This window comes from Mustelus asterias, chromosome 4, assembly GCF_964213995.1.
Source record: "Mustelus asterias chromosome 4, sMusAst1.hap1.1, whole genome shotgun sequence".
Taxonomy (NCBI): Eukaryota; Metazoa; Chordata; class Chondrichthyes; order Carcharhiniformes; family Triakidae; genus Mustelus; species Mustelus asterias.
Genome location: NC_135804.1, coordinates 17,055,421 through 17,082,291, shown reverse-complemented (window position 1 = coordinate 17,082,291; position 26,871 = coordinate 17,055,421). Strand labels below are relative to the sequence as shown.

The 26,871-nt window shown below is 43.1% G+C and overlaps 1 protein-coding gene across 1 annotated transcript in view; it reads left to right on the top strand.

The window, feature by feature from the left end:
- Positions 1–471: 471 nt before the first annotated feature.
- Positions 472–26,871, top strand: part of LOC144492511 (hepatocyte nuclear factor 4-beta-like) — a 62,468-nt gene continuing 36,068 nt past the window's right edge. The window contains exons 1-2 of the mRNA XM_078210605.1: positions 472–837; positions 25,489–25,663. Of these exons, the coding sequence (XP_078066731.1) occupies positions 723–837; positions 25,489–25,663 (290 nt within the window). The 5' untranslated portion in view covers positions 472–722. The remainder of the gene's footprint in view (positions 838–25,488; positions 25,664–26,871) is intronic.

Sequence of the window (26,871 nt, the reverse complement as noted above, 5' to 3'; positions counted from 1 at the left end):
CAAGTGGAATTTGTTTGAATGATAAAGATTCTCTGATGGAGAGGACAACAGTTTTTCATATCCCTGGCCACATGAGCCAACTATTGGACAGAACATTATACTTGACTGTCTGATTTTCTTTTCTGCTCATGATAAGCATTTGTACCCCACCCTACACAGTAATCTGTACCTCACTCAGATCACTCCTTTAAGTCCTAACATTAACTGTTGGAGAAAATCCACTCTGTTGTTATTTTACTAGATCTAAGGGACTATGCTGTGGGGGCGCAAACAACATTTCAAATTATGTACTGGCAGTTAAAAATTTGCATGTTCTACTCAACTGCCTTAGTCCAGAATGTTACTGGTTGTTTAGGAATAAATTGCACGGGTGGCTCCACAAAAACCAATAAGGTATTACACCTTTTATGTTATGTACACAGCAGCGCAGATAAGCGGATTGCATGAAAACAGGGATGTTAGTTATCTAGTTACATTCAAGGCCTTATCAGTGTCATATGCTCATATTATGAGAAAGACGGTGTCGGGAGTGCCGGGACAGAACTTGGGTTCAGCTTCCAGAACCTCAATGTTCAACATGAATATGTAGGGATTTTTCTTTTTGGGAGGGGGCGTCCTCTGCGATTGGTGAGGAGTAGGCAGGCGGAAGGCTTGTCGTTCCTTCCATAACCATTTGAAGCTGTAACGACCAGCTTATTACTTATATTGGCCAGCTCATAATAATGAAGCTTTGTGAACCCATGATGGATATGAATATGCCCGATTACACAGAAACACTGGATTCATCCTATACCATGCTGGAGTTTGATAGCTTGAGAGTACTGCCATCAAATAACGGTGAGTTCTGATGGGTAAGTGCGTTTGGCTGCTTAATGGAAGAGTTTTGATATGTTTCAAGTTGGGTTTGAACGAGAGTCCTACTACCTTAAAAATAAGCCATTCAGCATTAGGAAAACAATGTAAATTGTCGGTCACAAATCCAATTGGAAAGACAGCAACAAAATGAAAATGAATTGCGATACTTTTGAGAATTTCAATATTTCAATTTTGCCACACAATTAGTAAGTTTAAACTTCATAATTCTCGCTAACAATTTGCATCGAGCATATGAAATGCCTTACATTGGGTGCACTAAAATAATCAGGAATATAAGCTGTTAAACCCTCAGCTGTCAACGAGTTGTCAGACGGTTTATACTTATGTCGGTCTATTGGTTTTGGGATAACAGAAAGTTACATGGTAAAAAAAGATTGTATCAAAATACATGTTTATCAAAACGATGTTTTACTTCTATATTTCCTTTTTTAGTAAAACATAAAAACATTGAAGAATTTTGAATAAAGTGTTAAATTTATAGGAATTCGCAGTCTAGTTTTGGAGGCTAATGGTATCTGGGTCATTAAAAGACTATTTGACTTGTAGTTAAAGTTTAACTAGGTTTTAGCCACGGTATCTATGTTGAAACCAGATTGTTTGATGTATCATTTCATACTCTAACATCATATCATGACTATGAATAATTGGAACTCTGTCAAAAGAGTAAAAGGACATTTATTACTCAACTGTTTTTTCTATATAATCTAGCGTTGTGCCTCCCCTCAAAAACATCAACCCCTGGCCCCTTCCTACATTTTCCTCTCCAACGTCCTGAACACATCGTCACCTCTCAAATCTGTGGCCATCTGACCCGGAACTCCAAGTCTGAATCCTCCAATCAGGTTTCTGCCTTGCCGCAGTTCCAAAATGGCTCTTACCAAAGTCACAAATGACATTTTATGACACATGTACACAATCCCTCCTCATCCTCCTCGACCCCTCTGCAGCCATTAATGCAGTTGCTCACACCATCATCCTCCAACACCTCTCTTCGATCGTCCAGTTGGGTATGGGACCGCAGTCATTTGATTCCATGTTTAGTTATCTAATCCTAGCAGAATCATTTAGAATTGTTTCTCTTTCTACTGCCCAAAACGTTACCTTTGGTGGCCCCCAAGGCTCCCCTCCTATCTGTTATCCACATGCTACCCCTTGGTGGTACCATCCAAAAATACAGTACCAGACCCAGTTCATAGGAAATTGGAGCAGATGAAGGCCATTCGGCCCCTTGAGCCTGCTTCGCCATTCAGTTAGATCATGGCTAATCTTCTACCTCAATGACATTTTCCCGCATTAGCCCCTTATACTATCATATCTTTAATGTTGTTACAGACAGGAGGGGGATTAATTCAAAGATTCCTCCTATCACCACCCATCCATAAACAGAAAGGTGTTTTTGATTTTTGATTTCCCCCTTTATAACTGGTGGTGTATTTTCCCCAACCCTTCAGCTTGGAATGGTCCAATCCTCTATTAATAATCCCACAACAAACTCGAACTGAAGTAAAATAATTGGATTGGATTATTGGAAAATAGTTGGATTATTTCACACATATACAAAATGTGATTTGATTTGATTTGATTTATTACTGTCACGTGTATTAGTATTGCTTCTTGTGCACTATACAGACAAAGCATACCGTTCATAGAGAAGGAAACGATAGAGTGCAGAATGTGGTGTTACAGTCATAGTTAGGGTGCAGAGAAAGATCAACTTAATGCGAGGTAGGTCCATTCAAAAGTCTGATGGCAGCAGGGAAGAAGCTGTTCTTGAGTCGGTTGGTACGTGACCTCAGAATTCTGTATCGTTTTCCCGACAAAAGAAGGTGGAAGAGAGTGTGTCTGGGGTGCGTGGGGTCCTTAATCACTTCGAATGGTTTACAAAATGCGGAAGTGGGTTTTGCGATATCTGCTCTTTTTGCCCTCATCCAAAAGGAGAGGAATAAGGGAAAGCAAGGGGTACAGGGAAAAACTACGATAATTTAAGAGTTATGGTTTGATGTGAGTCCAGAGTCCAGAATCAGAAGTCCAATGGTTCATTGCTTCAGAGGTTAGCAGGCTGAAACTTTTACAGGGTGATTGGTCTTTCCAGAGTCGAGAACTTCCATGATGGAAGAAGGCGCACAGAGATGACTTAGTCTTATAGGCACATTTGCAGGAGTTGTGATGTGTCCAATAATTCACAGTTTGATTCAGGGCCGGGCCATTTACCTGGACAGATCTTATGCTGCTGCCACCTGTTGGGTGTAAAATGGTAGACAGCCTGTGTTCAGTTCCACATGACAATATTATGGGTTCTAGCAGCTTGGAGGACATTCCTCCCACTTCTTCTCCTGAGTTTTGGGCAAAAGATGTGCTTTTTCAGGTCTGGAATCTTGGGAGGTTTAATAGAGGAGTCAGGTCGCCACTTGCAGACATACCATCTCCATTGGTTAGAGCTCTGCCTTAGAAATGTAAAGGCTGTTGGTGCAAATCTTTGGAATTTGATTTTCTGTAGTCACTCAGGCATCAGCACATCTTTAAGGGTAAGGAGGTTCCTGTAAGGGTAAGGAGGTCCACTTTCTTCCTGTGTCTGCGTGGGTTTCCTCTGGATGATCCGGTTTCCTCCCACAGTCCAACAACGTGCGGGTTAGGTGGATTGGCCATGGCAAATTGCTCCTTAGTGTCAGGGGGATTAACAGGGTAAATATGTGGGGCTATGGGGATAGGGCCTAGGTGGAATTGTGGTCGGTGCAGACTCGATGGGCCAAATGGCCTCCTTCTGCACTGTAGGGATTCTATTCTTCATGTATTTTCCTTTCAATCGAACACCGTCTTTAATGTACTCAATGAATGAGTCCCCACAGCCTCTGGGATAGAACATTCCAAGGATTCACCATTCTCTGAATAAAGAGATTCTTCCTCATTTCAGACCTAAATGGCCTACCTCTTATTCTGAGACTGTGTCCCCTGATTCTCGACACCCTTGCCAGGGGAGAATTTTCTATGCTCCAATGAGATCACTCATTCTTCTAAATGCTAGAAAATATAAGCTCAGTCTCCACAACCTCTCCTATCACCACTTCTCTTGACCCTTTCACTGGTGCTAAATTATCAGAATTTTTGTCCAACATCCAACACTGAGAAAAATTTCCTCCAAATAAATTGGCCCCAAGCTTCCAATCTTCGCCAACCTCCAGGGCGGAGGCTTCATCTGGTAGTTACCTCAGAAGATGTGTTGGGGAGTTCCAACCCACATTCCACCCCATGGTTTCCAAGCAAGGATTGCATGGAAATTGCCTGGGAAGTTCAAACTTCCAATGGGCAATTTTCCCGCACTGGGAACTCCAATTTATACCAGGGAATTCAGATGGTTCTGATTGTCTTCTCTGAATAGTTATTCAGGAAAAATAAAAGAATGAAAACCACTTCTAACTCCTGAGTAATGACACCTGTCAAACACTCTCCTGACACTCCGACTATCTCCCAACACATCCCAACTACTCTTCCAACTTCCCAACTATCCCTACCCCCTTGACCACTCTCTCAATACCCCACCTACCTTCGACTGCCATCGGAGCCAACCACCTGACCCCACCACCCCTTTCTCCCCATCCTACCCACTTACCTCCCATGCTTACCTACCTAATCCCTGGCTTCTCAAAGTGACTGGGACTTTTAAACCGAACTGCTTTGCTCTAACTCTGCTGCCCTAGACCGAAGACTTCAGGAAGCTGCTGCACTACGGCTTTTCTCATTGGGCCAGAGTCAGGCGATTGGGCACAAAATGTGCAGCAACTAAGGGAAGTGAAAATGTTCAGAGTGACAATCCGACTGTGAATGCCAGTCCTCAGAAGTTCTGGCCCTTTGGTCCCCTGTGAAAGACTCAGTTCCGGTGGCACAGTGGTTAGCACTGCTGCCTCACAGTGCCTGGGACCTGGGTTCGATTCCCAGCTTAAGTCATTGTTGGTGTGGAATTTGCATGTTCTCCCCATGTCCGGGTACACTGGTTTCCTCCCACAGTTAGGTGGATTGGTCATGCTAGATTGCCACTTAGTGTCAGGGGGACTAGTAGGGTAAATACATGGGGCTAAGGGGATAGGGGCTGGGTGCACCTGTGGTCAGTGCAGACTTGATAGGCCGAATGGCCTCCTTCTACACTGTAGGGATTCTATGATTCTCTGATTCCCGAGCCACTGACGGTCTCCCTGATCTCTCACCCTTGCACTGAGGCTGAACAAGACTGTTCACAACTTGGGTGTTATATCTGATCCCGAGATGAGCTTCTGACCACATACCTGTGCTATCTCTACCTCCATTTTCCACCACCACCCTTGCCCAAGTCCACCCCTGCCTCAGCTTGCCTGCTGCTGATTTCCTCCCTCTTCCTTGAGACTTGACCAATCCAACACTCTCCCTAGTTCTGAAATCGCTTCCAGTTACATCGCCCTCTACATTCATCCAATTCTGGCCTCTTGGGCATTCCTGAGGGCTCCATCATTGGAGGCTGTGCCTTCAGCTGCTTGGACCCTTAGCTCTGGAACTAAACCTTTTTGTTGATGCATTTCACTTTCCTCCTTTAGAATTCCTTAAAGCCTACCTATTTGGCCAAGCTATTGCTTTGATATTTTTTTATGTGGCCTGGAGTAGTATTTTACCTTCTGGTTCTCCTTTAAAATGCTTTGGGACATTTTAATGCATTAGAGACACAGTTTTAAAATAATTGCTGCTGCTGTTGATTAGTCCATTGTGTTCCACTTACAATTAAATTGCAAAAAATTGAGATAAATGGCTTTTATTTTTGTGTCACTTGGTGCTAAATATTATTCCCAACTGAACTTAAAAATGACACATGTTTAACTGGAACAAGTAAATCTGACAGGCTCTTTGAATCCATTCTCTTAGAATAGAATCCCTCCAGTGAAGAAGGAGGCTATTTGGTCCATCGAGTCTGAACCTACCGCAATCCCATCCGGGCCCTATCCCCGTAACCCTCATTTACCCTCGCTAATCCCCCTGACACTAGGGTCAAATTAGCATGGCCAATCAACCTAACTCGCACATCTTTGGACTGTGGGAGGAAACCCACGCAGACACGGGGAGAATGTGAAAACTCCACATAGATAGTGACCCGAGGCCAGAATTGAACCCAGGTCCCTGACGCTGTGAGGCAGCATGCTAACCACTGTGCCACCTTGCTGTCCTCTTGCCTGAATATGAGCGATACTATTGCCAAAGCTCAACCCCATGTGTAACTGTGCCTCTGATTATTTCCTTCATCATAAAAGTGTAAAGTGTACCATAAAATCTGAGCAATCAAATTGCTCAATTCTTTATATCGCTTTCTGCTCTACTCTGGTCTGGTTTATAGATTATGGAAAATTTAGAGACTTTTTTTTATAAAGTACTGCTTTCTGTTTGAGACAAAACAAATCACCTGGCATAAATTACAAATACAATGGAGTAGTATACATTAAGGCCAGAAGCAATTGGAACAGGAGTAGGCCATTCAGCCCCTCGAGCCTGTTTCGTCATCCAACAGGTTCATGGCAAATCTGACACATTCCTCACGTCCACTTTCCTGCCTTTTTGCCATAACCGGAATCAAGGTTAAGGGGAAAGGGCAGGAAAGTGGGCATGAGGAATGTTGCAACAGCCATGATCCTGTTTGGCGGAGCAGGCTCGAGGGGCCAAACTGCCTACTCCTGTACCTGTTTCTTGTGGCCTTATGGTCCAACCCTTGAGTCCCTTACTAATCAAAAATCAATCTATCCAAGCCTTAGATCTGCACCCATAGCTCTCTGTGGCAACGATTTCCAAAGACTCAGAATCCTTTGAGAGAAGAAATTCCTCCTCATCTCAGTCTTAAATTGGTGCCTCTTTATTCTGAGACTGTGCCCTCTGGTCCTAGACTCTCCCATGAGGGGAAACATCCTCTCAGCATTTACCCTGTCAGGCTCCTTAAGAATTCTATACGTTTCATTGAAATCACCTCTCATTCTTCTAAGTCCCAACCTATTTAACTTTCCCTCATAAGGCAATCCTTCCATACCAGGGATCATGCTAGTGAACCTTCTCTGAACTGCCTCAGTCATTAATGGGATATGTTGCATTATTAACTAGACTTACCTGGTCATTAAAATCATGCAATTCAAAGCAGGCTTGCCTTTGGCAGTGCTGATTCCACATTTTGGTCCATGCATCATCTGGAGACCAATACTCCCTCTAAGCTGTGCGAGTGAGTGGCTGCAAAGTACTGCAGAGCGCAGAACAATAAAGGGGATGCACAGCAAAGAAAGATCAGAGGAGGGATTATTTGAAGCTCAAGTTAAATTTGCCTTGTGCCTCATTTTTATTCTACCATCAAGCTGCAGGAACAAATTGAGTACCTTAAGACCATAAGACCATAAGACATAGGAGCGGAAGTAAGGCCATTCGGCCCATCGAGTCCACTCCACCATTCAATCATGGTTGATTTCAACTCCATTTACCCGCTCTCTCCCCATAGCCCTTAATTCCTCGAGAAATCAAGAATTTATCAATTTCTGTCTTGAAGACGCTCAACGTCTCGGCCTCCACAGCCCTCTGTGGCAATGAATTCCACAGACCCACCACTCTCTGGCTGAAGAAATTTCTCCTCATCTCTGTTCTAAAGTGACTCCCTTTTATTCTAAGGCTGTGCCCCCGCGTCCTAGTCTCCCCTGTTAATGGAAACAACTTCCCTACGTCCATCCTATCTAAGCCGTTCATTATCTTGTAAGTTTCTATCAGATCTCCCCTCAACCTCCTAAACTCCAATGAATATAATCCCACGATCCTCAGACGTTCATCGTATGTCAGGCCTACCATTCCTGGGATCATCCGTGTGAATCTCCGCTGGACCCGCTCCAGTGCCAGTATGTCCTTCCTGAGGTGTGGGGCCCAAAATTGCTCACAGTACTCCAAATGGGGCCTAACCAGTGCTTTATAAAGCCTCAGAAGTACATCCCTGCTTTTGTATTCCAAGCCTCTTGAGATAAATGACAACATTACATTTGCTTTCCCAATTACGGACTCAACCTGCAAGTTTACCTTTAGAGAATCCTGGACTAGGACTCCCAAGTCCCTTTGCACTTTAGCATTATGAATTTTGTCACCGTTTAGAAAATAGTCCATGCCTCTATTCTTTTTTCCAAAGTGTACGACCTCGCACTTGCCCACGTTGAATTTCATCAGCCACTTCTTGGACCACTCTCCTAAACTGTCTAAATCTTTCTGCAGCCTCCCCACCTCCTCAATACTACCTACCCCTCCACCTATCTTTGTATCATCGGCAAACTTGGCCAGAATGCTCCCAGTCCCGTCATCTAGATCGTTAATATATAAAGAGAACAGCTGTGGCACCAACACTGAACCCTGCGGGACACCACTTGTCACCGGTTGCCATTCTGAGAAAGAACCTTTTATCCCAACTCTCTGCCTTCTGTCTGACAGCCAATCGTCAATCCATGTTAGTACCTTGCCTCGAATACCATGGGCCCTTATTTTACTCAGCAGTCTCCCGTGAGGCACCTTGTCAAAGGCCTTTTGGAAGTCAAGATAGATAACATCCATTGGCTCTCCTTGGTCTAACCTATTTGTTATCTCTTCAAAGAACTCTAACAGGTTTGTCAGGCACGACCTCCCCTTACTAAATCCATGCTGACTTGTCTTAATCCGACCCTGCACTTCCAAGAATTTAGAAATCTCATCCTTAACGATGGATTCTAGAATTTTGCCAACAACTGAGGTTAGGCTAATTGGCCTATAATTTTCCATCTTTTTTCTTGTTCCCTTCTTGGATTGGGTATCCCCTGGGCAGAAAGGACAGGGAATCAGACAGCTGCTATATTGAGTCAGTCAGGAGGTTGAGTCTGGAGGAAGATGAAGGAATCTCAGTTAGGATAGGGTTGCCAACTGTGATTAATCCTGGAGGTTTCATCACATGACTTGCCCCTACACTCCAACCATTAATCAGCCAACACACCCATCCTAGCAAAGCATTGGCTTCTTATGCCAATTGGAAAGCAAAAAGACTCATCGTCCAATTGGATGATGTTTGACTATCAGCCAAACAACTTTTCCTCCTCCCCTCCCCATTTTCAACATTTTTATATCTGATAAAGAGAAATATTCAAAGAAAATGACAAAAGAAACAATCTTTTTTAATGTCCAAATGATTTTTCTCCAGGGTTGCACACAGCATCCCCCCCCCCGGATTGTGCTTTGATGTGCATCGCCTATTTATTGCACTGCACTGTGCAATATACTCCAGGTTACTCTGTGGCCCCATGACCTGACAGCTTAGAGGGAACATCATGCATCAGCCACGCATGGACCCATGTATGGAATCATCACTGTGTGCCTGCTTTGAATTGCAAGATATTTAAGAGCAGGGAAATCTTGCTAACAATCTGATGATCCCATTGATGACTGTTGGGGCTCATTGTACAATGATCCTTTGTATTTACAGCTTATGCCAGATGATTTGATTTTTCTCGATCTCTGGCTGATGTTCAATTCCTGGAGACTTGAGGCTAATTCTGGAGGGTTGGCATTCCTGGGTTGGGGTATTTTTTGGGTGGTCTGCAACAGTCCTGCTAAGGAATGCTGGTTAGACCATGCAGCCAAACAAAGAATTTATTTGTCCCATAAACATACTTTATTCATAAAATGGTGTAGACTTATATTCCATAATACTTCAAATGGGACATTATTGACACTGTAATCAGTTAAAGTTCTTTCCATGTAGCATGCGGCACTGTGAAATGCTGCAATACAATTGGACTTACAAGTAATATTTACAATCAAAGTTTCATTTTGGAGATACCTTCTGAGAGGCTTTGCAGAGTTTCCTTCCTCTTGGTACACTCTGGCAGGCAAACTTAGACAATGTCCTTTCCCTGAGCAGCAGCTGCCCCAAGCTTTAATGCATCCCTCAGCACGTAGTCCTGCACCTTGGAATATGCCAGTTTCCAAACACTCGGTCGTGGGCAGCTCTTGGATTGGCAAACAGTGCTTGGAAATTACACAAATGAGAGCGATGGATTGAGCTGATTAAAAATACCGGGAAATGTTTCCTTCCGCACACTACAAAAAGTTCTAGTAACTGGTATGGAACTTCCAGTAGCCCCTCCCTTCTTTTTAGTGGAGTACAGGGAGCGGATAAAATGAAAAAGCTAGGGGCTGCCTTCTCCTCAGTCTCAACTAGGATAGTGGAACATCTCCACATTCTCCCCAGTCCTCCCGCCTCTTTGTTCTCTGTAAGTCACCTGGTGCCAACTGACAATATCTAATTTTCTAGGGTTCATGCCTGAAATAGTGTGTTGGAGTCCGAAAAAAGGTGACATATGGGGTGAAAGGTCAAAGGTTGGGGGAGAGGAGCAACAATTGGGATCTTGAAATTTGGGACTTCTGTTTAGCCCTGTCCTCATTATCATTTTCATAGTGCATTAGAAATAATTTCTGCCACTCCTCCACAGTATCATATCTTCCTCATCCTCTGTCTACCATTGTTTTAATGGATCTGTAAAAGGAGGGTTGAGATTGAGAATGGTTGAGGGTAACTCCTGTTGGAGTAAGGAGGCAGTGAAGGCATTTGGAAAGCTTTTGGCTGCTTCTTGCTTCACACAGATGCCTTGGTGACTGTAACCACACATCTATTAACGTGATGACTGCATCAGTCCTTCCAATCTCACCAACTCGGGATAATCAGGCGTAGGGGCCTGATAATGAAATTCAAATTTATTATAATGATGCTCCTGATGTTTAACGTCAGGATTCCCGTTACATCACTGGTGGGGTGGGTGGTTGCGGTGAGACCTCCTTCCGACATAAAATGCGATTTGGGCCTCTCGCAAGATTTTCCACTCCCATCACCAAACTCCGAGAAGAACAGGAATGGAATATCGCGGCTGAGATGTGCAGCACGGAAGGGCAAATTTAAGCTTTAAAAGCAGATACTGAAAATTTTAAGAAGCAAATCAAGGATCTGTTCAGGGCGGCACGGTAGCAAAGTGGTGAGCACTGCTGCTTCACAGCTCCAGGGACCTGTGTTCACTTCCCAGCTTGGGTTACTGTCTGGGTGGAGTCTGCACATTCTCCCTGTGTCTGCATGGGTTTCCTCCGGGTGCTCCGGTTTCCTCCCATAGTCTAAAGATGTTCAGGTTAGGTCCATTGGCCATGCTAAATTGCCCCTTAGTGTCCTGGGATGCGTAGGTTAGAGGGATTAGAGGGGTAAGTATGTGGGGTTATGGGGATAAGGCCTGGGTGGGATTGTTGTCAGTGCAGACTCAGTAGGCTGAATGGCATCCTTCTGCACTGTAGGGTTTCTATGATCTAATGAGTAGTTCGGAAGATTCTAAGGAGCAGTCAGTGACCATGGAAGAAAGATTCCAAAATGAACTTAATGGCCGTGTGAAATTGTTAAGGTTGCACCCAGATTCAGGAGGTGACTCTGATGCAAAGACAACTGAGCTGTCAAAGGCTGAAAAAAATGATTAATAAGCTTGGAAAATAATTAGGAAATAAGAGCGTCAACAAATAATTGGATGAAATTGTGAAAGTAGGGTTCAGTTTTCCAAGCATCGGAGAAAAGAATGATAAACCTGTACAGAAAGCAAGTTTCATCTTGTGTTGATCAACAATGAAACGGTAAAATCTGGTATGGAGGAAGTGAGTGAGGAAGATAATTGTGAAACCAGTTGTCTATCAGACATACACGGTTGCCATAGCAAACTTAAAGGCCCCATTGAAGCCATGTTTCCATTAACAGGAAACAGTAAGAAGCCCCCATGTTCTCAAGGACAATTAGCAATGGGTAGTAAATATTGGCTTTGCCAGCGACACTTGAGCCTGTGAATGAGTTAAAAAAAGATGAATTTAAACACAAGTATGCAGTTACACAAAAGCAAAGTACTGTGAATGCTGGAAACCTGAAATCAAAACAGAAAAAGGGCTGGAAATATTCAGCAGGTTTGGCAGCATACGTGGAATATGGAATAGAGTCAGGTTTCAGGTCTCTGACCTTTCATCAGAAAACAAATACGTGGCAGTTTTATCAACAAGATACTTCACTTTCAGACACAATCATGTGCCGTCTGCAGGCATCCCACTTGTTACATCATTTATCTATTGCTCAATAATGTTCCGACAAATATACTCAGGCCTGTAATTATTCCCAAGGCCTGTAGTTTCCCATTTAATTACTTAATGTCTCAATACAGCTACACGGAACAGAAAGAGGAGTTTTGGAGATCATTGAAGGGCAGGAATAAAGAATAGGAGATTGGAAAATGGAATGTCGAGTGTTCAAGGGGTTTGTTAATTGCCTGACCCGAAAATTCTCAAGGGAAAAGTTCTCTCCTTCAAGCAACTAGCATAGGGAGAGGCTTTCTAAATCTAGTCCTGTTTCCAGGAGTAATATCTTCACTCAGAGAGTGGTGAATGTGTTGGAATTCACTACAACAGGTTGATTCGCCATGCTAAATTGAGCCTAGTGTCAGGGGATTAGCATTAGCAGGGTAAATATGTGGGGTTACAGGAATAGGGCCTGGGTGGGATTGTGGTTGGTGCAGTATTGCTGGGCCGAATGCCTTCCTTCTGCGTTGTAGGGATTCTGTGATTCTATAACACAGAAAGTAGTTGAGGCCAAAACATTGTGTGATTTCAAGAATAAATTAGATATAGCTTTAGGGGCTAAAGGGATCAAGGGATATGGGGGGAAAGCAGGATCAGAATATTGAATTTGGTGATCAGCCATGATCATAATAAATGGCGGAGCAGGCTCAAAGGCCAAACAACCTACTCCTGTTTCTATTTTCTATGTTTGCAAAAGGCTTATTTCAGGCAGCAATTATGTGAGGAGATGATGGTGTAGTGGTAATAACACTGGACTAATAATCCAGAGCCTCAGGCAACTGCTCTGGGGCCAAAGGTTCAAATCCCACTATGGCAGCTGGTGGAATTTAAAGTCCATTAATAAGCTGGACTTGAAAAGTTTGTAATACTTCAAAGGCAGTTGGGGATGGGTAATAAATCTGTGGGGCCTTGTCAGTAATGCCCATATCCCAAGAAAGAATAAATAAGAAAAGTTAGAAATCACTCATCCATCAACTTCCCTCAAGTTAAAAATCCCCATGCTTGGAATCATCCACAAGCATAAATTTGTTTCTGTCCCCAGTTTCAAATCATTTGAAAACTCATAAGATGTTCTGTTGCCAAGTTTAAGGTGACATAAAAATTGGTAGGAAAGCAAGTGGTGAGGTTGTCACAAAAGCTGGAATATTACTGAAATATGAGAACGGAATTCTCCATTGGCCTCGGGTGGGATCGTACGGGCTTCGAGCGGGCGAGGTCGTAAAATATCGGCCAAAGAGTCTACAGAGGAATTATAGACAGGTTAAGCGAGTGAGCAAAAACATGGCGGGCGGAATATGATGTAGGAATATGATGTGAAGTTATGCACTTGGTAGGAAGAATAAGGGAGCTGAGTGTTATTTAAATGGAGAAAGAGAGCAGAAAGCTGCAGCATGGAGGGATTTGGCGGTCCTTGTGCATAAGTCACAAAAAGCTAGCATGCAAATTCAGTAGGTAATAGGGAAAACAAATGGAATATTGGCCTGAAAGTTTTGGTCCCCTTATCTAAGGAAAGTTATGCTGGCATTGGAGGCAGTCCAGTGAAGGTTCACTAGGCTGATCCGGGGTATGGAGGAATTTTCTTATGAGGAGAAGTTGAGTAGGTTGGATCTGTACTCAATGGAGTTTAGAAGAATGAGAGGCAACTTTATCGAGACATATAAGATTCTCAGGGGGCTTGACAGGGCAGATGCTGGGAGGTTGTTTCCCCATAAGGGAGAGTCTAAGACCAGAGGGCATAATCTCAGAGTAAGGGGTCACTCATTTAAGACAGAGATGAGGAGGAATTTCTTCTCTCATAGGTTGATGAATTTGTGGAACTTTTTTACTGCAGAGGGCTGTCGAGGCTGGGTCGTTAAGTATGTTCAAGGCTGAGATAGACAGGTTTTTCATCAGGAAGGGAATAAAGGGTTATGGGGATAAGGCAAGAAAGTGGAGTTGAGAATTAGATCAGATCAGCAATGATCTCATTGAATGGTGTAACAGACTCAAAGGGCCGAATGATCTACTTTTGCTCCAATGTCTTATGGTCTATAAACAGCAATAGCTCTAGTACCCCAGTAATGATGCCTTGCTAGTGTACAGCTAACATTTATATCATAAGTGTACTCATCTTAAATACCATAAAATAATTGTAAAAAACCCTTGTGTCAAATTGCATCAAACCTTTTGCAACAGTAGACTATACGATTTGTCTTAAGCGATTGAATTTAATGAATTTCACATTTACATTGGACCAAAGCTCCACTAGGAATATCTTTTCTAGAAAGAAGGATGAAATGTAGGAGGTAAGGCCGAGGGAAGGGACAAATTCATTTAAAAATGAAAGAAAAAACCACATGAAATCTCCTTCACTAAATGTGAAGGGATTCGGGGAGCTGGCAAAATGATGGAAGAATTTCAATAGTCAGTATAATGAAGGTGAGATTACATCCATGCAAAATAATACACCCGCATGAATGTACACTCGATGAATTACTGAATTCTAACTGATGAGAAGCTTAATATCAAAGCACTGACCAGAAAGTTTGGCAAATGGAAAGCTCATCTTGAGTTTACATAAAGGAATAACATTAACAAGGGCATCAGGGGTTATGGGGGAAAGGCAGGAGAATGGGGATGAGAAAAATATCAGCCATGGTTGAATGGCGGAGCAGACTCGATAGGCTGAGTGGCCTAATTCTGCTTCTATGTCTTATGGTCTTATAAATCGGATGATTGACTAAAGAATTTTAAAACTGAGTTTTGTTCCAGAGTAATTCACAAGCCGTCTCAATGGTTTCTAGAAACATTCGCTGTATCTGACTACGTAGAGAATACTTCTGCTTCATTCTCATTAACTAGATGATTGGACACATTGAAGTCATTTTTGCAAAAAGGAATAACTTCAATTGTAAATCCAATTATTTTTAGACACAACAGGAGAAGCAGATTACTCATTGAAATAAGCAAGACAGTTCGGGCTGCAGAGAAGGATAATACTATAGGTCATAAATTTAGTGATTTTCTAACAATTAACACTCTCCTTGAGCTACTGTGATTACTTCGTGAATCAGTGTGTTCTGTGGTAAGTTTGAGGATCTTGGCTGGGCCTGCAGTAGGAGATCTACAATTAGATTCGGAATTCATAGACAAAACAAGAGAAAAATTGGGAGGCATTCCTTTTCTGTTGCGTTTTGATGAAGTTTCATTGACCTGAAACATTCAGCGGAATTTTACGACCCTACCCATTGGTGCGATCTTCCAGTCCCGCCCAAGTAACTGGATTTGAATTGCTCCTGCATTTTCAGGCCCTGTCCCCTGATGCAATGGGGCTGGAAAATTCCTCCCACTATCTCTGGTTCTCCTCACAGCTAGACCTCTGGGTATTTCTAGCATTTTCTGTTTTTATTTTGGATTTCCAACACCTGCAGTAAACGCAACAGAAAAGGAATGCCTCCCAATTTTTCTCTTGTTTTGTCTATGAATTCCGAATCTAATTGTAGATCTCCTACTGCAGGCCCAGCCAAGATCCTCAAACTTACCACAGAACACACTGATTCACGAAGTAATCACAGTAGCTCAAGGAGAGTGTTAATTGTTAGAAAATCACTAAATTTATGACCTATAGTATTATCCTTCTCTGCAGCCCGAACTGTCTTGCTTATTTCAACGAGTAATCTCTTCTCATTTTGTGTCTAAAAATGAGAAGGTATTTTGTTGAGGTATTCCTCTTCTGGGTCACTGTTCAGTGATCTCTGATAGGAGCTCAAAGATATGAAGGGCAGGTGGGAGGAGAATCATGGACAGCCATGAAAGCATCCACATTGAGTCATAGGGCATTATTTTACCATTTTGATTCTAAATGCTGGGTGGACTTGAAACTGGGAATGTTTCAGATCAGACTTTTAGACCAGTTCTCAGGTGCCCCCATACGCACTCTGCCTGCAAAAATATCAGCCATTCTGAATCGCGCTGTACAAGCCTGTGGGCGGGGCTTAATGCACCCGAAATCCTGCAACTCCATTCAGCTCCTCCAACTGCGCGTGCGCAGACAAAAACTGATAGAATGCTGCTCCCCTGCTACATCTCTCCCTGGCTGGATAATGCCTCCCCCTGGCCCCCACAGACATTGACCCACCCCCCACAACATTACTGACCCCTTATTCCCCCCACCCCTTGCCACCCAGACCAATTGCGGGCCCCTCCCCCTCTTGCTCCCCACTGACCACAGGCAGATTGGCAATGGACCCCCCCTTTCACCCCCACCGATCTCAGGCAGAGTGGCAGCGGACCCATCTTCCCCCCCCCTCCCCCTCTTCCTACTGATCTCAAGCAGAATTGAAATGCGCTTGTTACAATACATTTTCCTTGCCTCAACACTTACGTCCTCTGACTCTTGGGGAAGAAGAAAATAATGAACAGGAAGGAGCAGACGCAGACCACAGGGCCTCTATGTCATGGATGTCCTTCTGCCTCTCCTCCACTTCCTCACCCCTTCCCCATATCATTTAATTCCTTGATAGGCCAAAAGTCTGTCAATCTCAAACTTAAATATATTCAACGATAGAGCATCCATATCCCTCTGAGGTAAAGAATTCCAAAGATTCACAACCTTCTGAGAGGAAAAAAATTATTTTCATCTTAGTTCTAAATAATTGACCCTTTGGGCGGGTTTCTCCGGCTGCATGCTCCCTAAGACCGGAAATTCCCGCCCAACCTCAACGGACATTTAGATGGTCTGCCACATTTTCTGTCTTGCCCACTACAATTCCCATGGCAGGGACTGGAGAATTCTGGCCCTTATCTTGACACTGTGCCCATGTGTTCGAGATTCTCCAGCCAAATGAAACAACCTCTCAGTATCTACCTCTTCTAAACCTCTCCTAAATCTTTTTATTTCAATGTGATCACCTCTTGCTATTCTAAACTCCAGAGGATATAGGCCCAATTCACTCAGCCTTATATCACAGGACAACTTGGTCATCCCAGGAACTGGTCCAGTGAACTTTCTTTGTACCACATCTAATGCAAGATGTAACATCACAAAAGCCCAGTACAAATGTAGCAAGACATCCTTGTTCTGTAAAACTAATTCCCTTGCAATAAAGGATAACATGCCATTTGCCTTCCTAATTCCTTGCTGTACGTGCATGCTAACTTTCTATGTACCCTGTGCAGGGACACACAAGTTTCTCTGGTCATCCACATTTACAAGTTTCATGCCTTTTAAAAAATATTCTGCTTTGCTATTCATATTACCAAAATGAATAACCTCGCACTTAAGCATATTTTACCACCTTGTTGCCATTCTATTTCTTTTCAGCCTCTTTGTGTCCTCCTCACAGCTTGCATTTCCACTGAACTTTGTATCATCAACAAACTTGGACACATTATTCTTGGTTGTTTTGTTTGTCATTAATATAGGGTATAAATAGCTGAGGCCCTAAGACTGATTCTTGCGGCACAATGCTAGTTATAGCCTGCTAACTTGAAAAATGCCACATTTTCCGTACTCTGCTTCCAGTCCACTAACCAACTCTCAATCCATACTAATGCATGAGCCCTTTATCTTGTGTATGAACCTTTTGTGTGACACTTTATTGAATGTTTTTTTGGAAAATTAAATAGACTACATCTACTGATTCTCCTTTATCAACCATATTAGTTGCATCCTCAAAAAGATTCTGTTGAATCGCCCTTTCACAAAATCATGTTGACCGATCATACTATGATTTTCTAAGTGCATTGTTACGACTTGCTTCATAATAGACTAGCATTTCCAGACGACTGACTATTGGACTATAAAACAGAAAGTGCTGGGAAAACTCAGCAGGTTTAACAGCATCTATGGAGAGAGAATAGAGCCAAAGTTTCGAGTCAGGATGCCCTTTCATTAGAACTGTTGTGTTTTTCCAGCATTTTCTGTTTTTGTTTCAGATTCCAGCGTCTGCAGTATTTTGCCTAGATTATTAGGCTAATTGTTCTGTAGTTTCCTGTTTCCTCTCTCCTTCCTTTCTTGAATAGCACTTTCACACTCACTAACAACTGGAGCCGTTCTAGAATCTAGGAAATATTTAAAAATCATAAACCCATTAGCTACTTCTTGTAGATCACTATGACATAGACTATCAGGGTCCTTAGGATTTGTCAGCTGTAAGTTTAGTTTATGTTTCTCCAATAGTTTTCTCTGCTGATATTGATGACGTTTAAGCACCTCACTCTGCTTAGCCCCTTGCTCATCCACTATTACTGGTATGTAATTCATATCTTCCACTGCAGGTGGTCTTTAAGATATATTCTGACAGAAAGACACCTCAGATGGAAAATTCAGTGACAAGTTAAAATCGTATCTTCATGTTTCTTTGCTCCAAGCTTGCGTTGCCAGTTATGAGACACTTGGCTCAAAATAAAGACATATCTCATTGAATATTAGTCGACCAAATCACTTCTTGCTCACTCCAACAACGTAGAACTATTGATCTGCCCAAAACAATTTACAACAATGTTCTGATCCAAGCATAAATGATTAATTTTCAGTGTCCAATTTTCTATGTTGAAATCTAAACTGTGTGAGCCAAGGCACTTTGATAATCTAATCACCCTGGGCGTTGGTTGCATGTTTCATGGCATCTTTTGTTTTTTTTTCATCTAAGCTGAATTGAATGATTGTAGGAGCTGTGGTAGAAATCACTTTGTTTTGTTTGCAATGTACAGAACTGCTGATCCAAATGTAACTGTTGTTGGCAAACTGGTTAAATACTTATCAGGATTAAGCTGGGCTACTCACGTATATGTTTGTGTGTCTGTGCACACTGTCTTGTTAGATAGAATGAGGATAGATTGAATGAAATGCCAAATTAATAGCATTTGTGGCTTTGCAGTATCTTAAGTTTACATGGATCAAACAAAGCTTGCATTATCTTATCAAACAAAAACAGAAAATTTACGAGAGTCATTGAATTAATCATAGGGGCGAATTTTACCATTTCGGCAAACATTTTACCAGGAATTGGAAAGGTCCATTGACCTCGGGAGGGATTTTATGGTTTTGGCATGGGCGCAGCTGTAAAATTCTGCCCATAGAGTCAGAGCAATGTAGCACGGAAACAGGTCCTTCGGCCCAACCGGTCCATGCCAACCATGGTGCCCGCCCAGCTAGTCTCAATTGCCCGTATTTGGCCCATATTCCTCTAACTCTTTCCCATCCATGTATTTATCCAAATGCTTTTTAAATATTGCTATTGAACCTGCCTCTGGCAACTCATTCCATATACGCACCACCCTCTGTGTGAAGAAGTTGCCCCCTCAGGTCCCTTTTTAAATCTTTCCCTTCTCACCTTAAACCTACGCCCTCTAGTTTTCAATTCCCCTTCCCTGGGAAAAAAAACTGTGGGTGGGGTTTTATGGCCTCGCTCGACCCGAGACTGGAAAATCCCGCCCGAGGTCAGTGGACCTTGTCTGCCTCTTGGCCGCTCCGATTCCTGTGGTGGGCAGGGTGGTAGAATTCCGAAGTATGTGTGTTCATCCTATCTATCATGATTTTATACACCTCATTAAGTTCTTCGGCAAGCAATAATAAAGTATTATTAGTAGAACAGTAATCTTAGTTTGGTTTAGAAGTAAATCACCGTGGATTTGCGTTCGAAAATAATATTTAGGAGAAAGAAATCTTGAAAAATATCAAAGCTTTTGAATGAAAAGTTTGTGGGTTCAAGCTCAAGACTCAAACATACGATCCATGTAGACACTCCACTAATTCATGAGGACGCGTTGCACTGTCAGAGATCCCGAGGCAAATTTTCATCTTCAAGTTGGGCAGCTGGAGTCACTTGTTAGACCCACCTTGATGGAAAGTGCGCCATCAAAACCAATTTTCACTCTGAATGGGTGTGGTGGGGTGTGGGCAGGGGGGTTGGTGTGGGATGGGGTCATGCCCGCTGCCTCCGGAAGCAGATCAGAGTGGCCGAGTGCTGAGGTGGGCTATTTAAAAGGCCCACCCCGGTTCTCTGGAACTTCATCCCAGTTGTTTGCTTATATTTTAGGCCATTTAGGCTCACTTGCTCCCTGTATCGTCTCCATATCAAGTCATGCCACCACCCACCTCCCCTCCCGAATGGACTCTCATATCCTCCATGCCAACACATGACCCCCCACCCAGATCTAAATGCTTGCTCGGTTAAGAGCCTAGCTCCCTATTAGTCTGTTGAAACACATGGACACAAGGGAAAATATGGCTTAATTGACAGTTTTTTCTATTAGATCTGCTTCGCAGATGGCTCAATGTTGATTTACACAAGATAAAGAGGTGTCAAGTGCTTATAGTCCTGCTATTGATACTTCAAAGGTTTAGTTGATTGACACTTTTATAAGGTTATAGTAACAGCAGTGTTTTTTGAAAAAATTGTGAATTACTGTAATTTTAAGCTTTCCCACACATGCCATTGTTCCTACGGGGTTAATTCTGTCCATTGGGTGAATGGAGATGGAAGAGCTTTGCATTCACATGGAGAATATGAGGGGCCATTGAGATGAATGGAGGGGCATGGGTTGGAATGGAGGGGCCTTGGGAGTGGTTGGGGGCTATGGCTGGCATGAGTTGGTATGGATGGGGCATGGTGAATGGGGGGGTGATGGGATGTGAGGGGTGTTGAAGTTCCAGAGATCCGAGAAGAGCCTTTTAACCAGCCAGCCTGAACACCAGCTGTCCTTATGACTGCCTCTGAACTGTTTCCAGGGGTGGCAAGTTGACTCCAGCACCCACTTGTCCACCCAGAATAAAAGTTACACCTTTTGAGGCATGGTTTGCAGAGACAGGTGCACCAGGGAAGGAAGTTTCCCAACTCCCACCATCAGCATCTGACATGTAAATCCAGCTCATCCACCATGATCCCGAGGTCTCTTTCAAATTCATTGACCATTATGCTAACAGGGTTTGATAAGTGAAGAGGGATAGGAAGAGGCTTGTATGCAGCATAAACATAAACAACCTTACTGCTGGATATAGACCTGTCAGAGTAGATCGCAAGCTTCTGTGCAGTACATTCGATATGAATCTTAGCAATTTCAGGACTGTTCATAGAATATGTACACAGACAATGAATAATAATGAATAATAATGAATAATTGATAAGAAAATGTAGTTACAATTAACTGCCAGGAAATGTGTTCCTTTCAAATCAAAAACAAAGTGAAAATATTTTTGTACACTCCTGCCAAATAAGATGGCCACTGACAGCAGAAGGATTCATAAAACCAGAAGACTTAAGAGTAGAAATAGGCCATTCGGCCCATTGAGTCTGCTCTGCCATTCAATGAGATTATGACTGATCTGATGTGATAATCCTCAACTCTACTTTCCCGCCTTATCCCCATAGAACATAGAACATAGAACATTACAGCGCAGAACAGGCCCTTCGGCCCACGATGTTGCACCGACCAGTTAAAAAAAAAAACTGTGACCCTCCAACCTAAACCAATTTCTTTTCGTCCATGAACCTATCTACGGATCTCTTAAACGCCCCCAAACTAGGCGCATTTACAACTGATGCTGGCAGGGCATTCCAATCCCTCACCACCCTCTGGGTAAAGAACCTACCCCTGACATCGGTTCTATAACTACCCCCCCTCAATTTAAAGCCATGCCCCCTCGTGCTGGATTTCTCCATCAGAGGAAAAAGGCTATCACTATCCACCCTATCTAAACCTCTAATCATCTTATATGTTTCAATAAGATCCCCTCTTAGCCGCCGCCTTTCCAGCGAAAACAATCCCAAATCCCTCAGCCTCTCCTCATAGGATCTCCCCTCCATACCAGGCAACATCCTGGTAAACCTCCTCTGCACCCTCTCCAAAGCCTCCACATCCTTCCTGTAATGTGGGGACCAGAACTGCACACAGTACTCCAAGTGCGGCCGCACCAGAGTTGTGTACAGTTGCAACATAACGCTACGACTCCTAAATTCAATCCCCCTACCAATAAACGCCAAGACACCATATGCCTTCTTAACAACCTTATCTACTTGATTCCCAACTTTCAGGGATCTATGCACACATACACCTAGATCCCTCTGCTCCTCCACACTATTCAAAGTCCTCCCGTTAGCCCTATACTCAACACATCTGTTATTCCTACCAAAGTGAATTACCTCACACTTCTCCGCATTAAACTCCATCCGCCACCTCTCGGCCCATAACCCTTGATTCCCTTACTGACTAAAAATCTGTCTATTTATGTGTGGGTGAGGAGTGAGATCACATGTAGAATCACATTTCTGCTTAAAAACTAACAAGAGTAAATCATGGTGCATTTTTTTCAACCAAACAGATTTTTTTATTGCATCATCATTGGGTTTGCATTTTCCCTTTAGCCATACTGGGGAAATTCCTTGGGTGGCACGGTGGCACAATGGTTAATACTGCTGCCTCAAAACACCAGGGACCAGAGTTCAATTCCAAGCTTTGGTCACTGTCTGTATGGAGTCTGCATGTTGTTTGCATGGGTTTTCTCTGGGTGCTCCGGTTTTCTCCCACAGTCCGAAAGACGTGCTGGCTAGGTACATTGGCCATGCTAAATTCTCCCTCAGTGTACCCAAACAAACACCGGAATGTGGCAACTAGGGGATTTTCACAGTAACTTCATTGTAGTGTTGATGTAAGCCTACTTGTGACACTAATAAATAAGTTAAACTTTACTTAATTTTTTTGAGTCGGTTAATTTTCAATAAACTACTGGTTTCTTATTGGAACGATATTTGTCACATGATTCCAAGTTAAATGACAATTCAAAGAATGGAGTACTGTAAACCACTGGTAACATTTCTGACCTTTAGATATTTTAGTTATTTAATCTTCTGTTGTTTATCTTGGTATTTCTGAGGGAACGAGCACAAGACTAATCAGTCTTTACCGAGTGTAATGTGAAAGGAGTTTGTGTACATCATTAACCTCATCTTTGACATCACCTCCCCAGTGGTGCTTTGCACATCCATCTAAGATAACATTGCTCATTGAAGGCACTTTATGCACCAATGCTCCATGTGCCCAATAAGCAGAACTGCTGTGTTCTTTAACCAGAACTTCAGTCTGCTAAATCTCTCTGGTGCTAAACAATAATTTTTAACTGTGGAGGTCAATTACTGAGTTTAGTCAGGTTTAACGTTTTAAAAATCAGAAGGCTTTCAAATACGCTGCCTGGATATGTCCCTATTTATTCAACATTTACAGTGCAAGTTATACAAACCTTCCTTTCATGCCAAATAATAATTTAAATGATTAGTTGCGAAATCTCACACAATTTTCAGTTTCACATCACAGAACACTGTCGAAAACTATTGTAGGTACAAGTGCTACAAGCCATGAAAGGAAATTTCAATAGGCCCAAAAATTATTTTTATCACATGTCCCAGGAGGACTAAACCAGATTTCATCTTGGTAGAACACTCTTCACACAACCAGTTTCCTGACCAAGTGAATCTTAATATAAAGTTTCTGGAATTAGAAAAATTAACACCAGTGAAGAACGATAGATAGGGGGCAGCACAGTGGCAGAGTGTTGCGGGGGGGGGAGGGGGGGGGGCAGCATGGTGGCACAGTGCTGAGCACTGCTGCCTCACAGCATCAGGGACCTGGGTTAAATTCTGACCTCGGGTGTCTGTCTGTGTGGCGTTTGCACGTTCTCCCTGTGTCTGCATGGGCTTCCTCCGGGTGCTCTGGTTTCCTCCCACACTCCAAAGATGTGCGGGTTAGGTTGATTGTCCACGTTAAATTGCCCCTTAGTGTAAGGGGGATTAGCAGGGTAAATATGTGGGGTTACAGGGATAGGGCCTGAGTGGGATTGTTGTCAGTGCAGGCTCGATGGGCCAAATGGCCTCCTTCTGCACTGTAGAATTCTTTGATTCTATAACTGTGAAAAGAACAGAGATTAGGAGAAACATGTTATTGTATGAAAATAAATATGAAGAAGAAAGAGTTATGCAAATGTAATAAATACAATACTTCAAATGATTAAGTGATTATTTGAATTGTTAAGGCAATTTATGTGAGAATGTACTGGCACGGTCAACAGTGCAGCTCTCGATATGTAACTGGAGGATTCACAAGTACTCAACATGTGCAACATGTTAGACTGCTGAAGGTGCTGCCTTTCAAATGAGATGTTAGATCTGGGCACTGTCTACCCTTGCAGGAACACAAAAGATCCCATGGCATTATTTTTCAGAGAAGTTGGGGTTTTCCCCCCATTGTCCTGCTCAATATTAATTCCATCATCAAACAGGTTACTTGGGGAGGCGATGGCCAAGTGGTATTATCGCTAGACTATTAATCCAGAAACTCAGCTAATGTTGTGGGGGTCTAGGTTCGAATCCCACCATGAATACAATTAAAAATATCTGGAATTAAGAATCTACTGATGACCATGAGCCGATTGTCAGAAAAACCCATCTGGTTCACTAATATCCTTTAGGGAAGGAAATCTGCCGTCCTTACCTGGTCTGGCCTACATGTGACTCCAGAGCCACAGCATTGTAGTTGACTCTCAACTGCCCTTGGACAACCAGGGATGGGCAATACATGCTGGCCAGCCAGCGACGCCCATGTCCCATGAATGAATAAAAGACAAATTTAGTAATTAGTGGCGCAGGAAACCTCTGATCTGGCCTCCAGCTGGGATTCTCCAGTGCAGCTGCTGTGAGTTTTGGATGAGTGTCAAATTGCCCATTCTGGCTGGCAGTGGTGGAGGACGAACGAGATCAGAGAATTCCGCCCCTCAATACTGCTTGCTGGATTGGCTGCCACAATTCATATAACAGCAACTCAACTTCAAAAGTATTTGTTGCCTCTATATTTGGGAACATCTTGTGGTCGCAAAAGTTGCTGTGTGAGAGCAAATCCTCTCTACTTCTGCCTTCAAATAGATACAGCCATTTTATATGGACATGCAGTTTTCTGTGAACGGGATTCTGTCCAAAGTGACCTTTTCCTCGCCATTAAAACATGTGCTGTCTGTGGGTGAGGTTCCTTGTTCTGGCACACCCTCAGAAAGTTCAATCTCCGTGCCAAATGTTCTGGATTGATGCAGAACATTTAAGGTGCAGCTGTAGCAGGTCTTGTGTTCTGGTCATAAACACGCACAGTGGTTAGCATTGCTGCCTCACAGTGCCAGGAACCCAGGTTCAATTCTGACCTCGGGCGACTTTGCGAAGTTTGTACGTTCTCTCCATGTCTGCATGGGTTTCCTCCGGGTGCTCCGGTTTCCTCCCACACTCCAAAGATGTGCAGGTTAGGTGGATTTGTCATGGTAAATTACCCCTTAGTGTGCCAGGATGTGTAGGTTAGGTGGGTTAGCCATGGTAAATGTGTGGGGTTACAGGGATAGGGCAGGGGGGCGGGTGGTGGGCTTGGGTGGGATGCTCTTTCAGAGAGACTCCACGCTGTAAACGGAACACTTTGGTGTTGAAAATCTAATGTCTGCACTGTGTTTATTTTTTTGCTTCATAGAGAACATTCCATCAGAAGCTGGCAATATTAATATGTTGATGAACAATGGTATCAGTCCCATGTGCTCAATCTGTGGCGATCGCGCAACAGGGAAACATTATGGTGCTTCCAGCTGCGATGGATGCAAAGGTTTCTTCAGGAGAAGCGTTCGGAAAAATCATGTCTACTCATGCAGGTAAGCTTCATATATTTGGACTTCAAGTGATTGGAGCCATGATTAAGGTGGACAATACTTAAATTCAACAGCTGTCGAGGTGGTGCTGTAACAGCTATTATAGAAAGAATATTATTAAACTAGAAAAAGTGCAGAAAAAATTTACTAGGATGCTACCGGGACTTGATGGTTTGAGTTATGAGGAGAGGCTGAATAGACTGGGACTTTTTTCCCTGGAGCGTAGGAGACTTAGGGGTGATCTTATAGAGGTCTATACAATAATGAGGGGCATAGATCAGCTAGATAGTCAACATCTTTTCCCAAAGGTAGGGGAGTCTAAATCTAGATGGCAAAAAGACTATTTCCTCTGGTGGATGGAGCTATTACAAGGGGGCATAACTATAGGGTTCATGGTGGGAGAAATAGGAAGGATATCAGAGGTAGGTTCTTTACGCAGAGAGTGGTTGGGGTGTGGAATGGACTGCCTGCAGTGATAGTGGAGTCAGACACTTTAGGAACATTTAAGCGGCTATTGGATAGGCACATGGAGCACACCAGGATGATAGGGAGGGGGATAGCTTGATCTTGGTTTCAGATAAAGCTCGGCACAACATCGTGGGCCGAAGGGCCTGTTCTGTGCTGTACTGTTCTATGTTCTATAGGTTAAGGTGAAAGAGGAGAGATACAAAAGGGTCCAGAGGGGCAATTTTTTCACACAGAGGGTGGTGAGTGTCTGGAACAAGCTGTCAGAGGTAGTAGTAGAGGTGGGTACAATTTTGTCTTTTAAAAAGCCTTTAAACAGTTACATGGGTAAGATGGGTACAGAGGGATGTGGGCCAAACGTGGGCAATTGGGACAAGCTTAGTAGTTAAAAAAAGGGCGGCATGGACAAGTTGGGACTAAGGGCCTGTTTCAATGCTGTAAACCTCTATGACTCTATGACTCTCGCTCAGAGAGACTGTTGAGCAGACACTTACTCAGATATATGAAGGATTATGTTGCATAAATAAGGTAAATTCCACATAATATTTCAATCTGAGCGAACTCAGAATATTACCTCAAGATCAATAGGGCCAGTGGACGTGAAGTTAAATGAATTTAAGACAGGTCTTTTAAAAAAATCTCACACAAAAGGAGCAGTTTATCAGGTGAAATAATGCAGGGAATGAGAATTGAGAAGTTCTAAATGCCATTGGACGCTAGGTCTGGTGATTGGAGTACTGGATGGT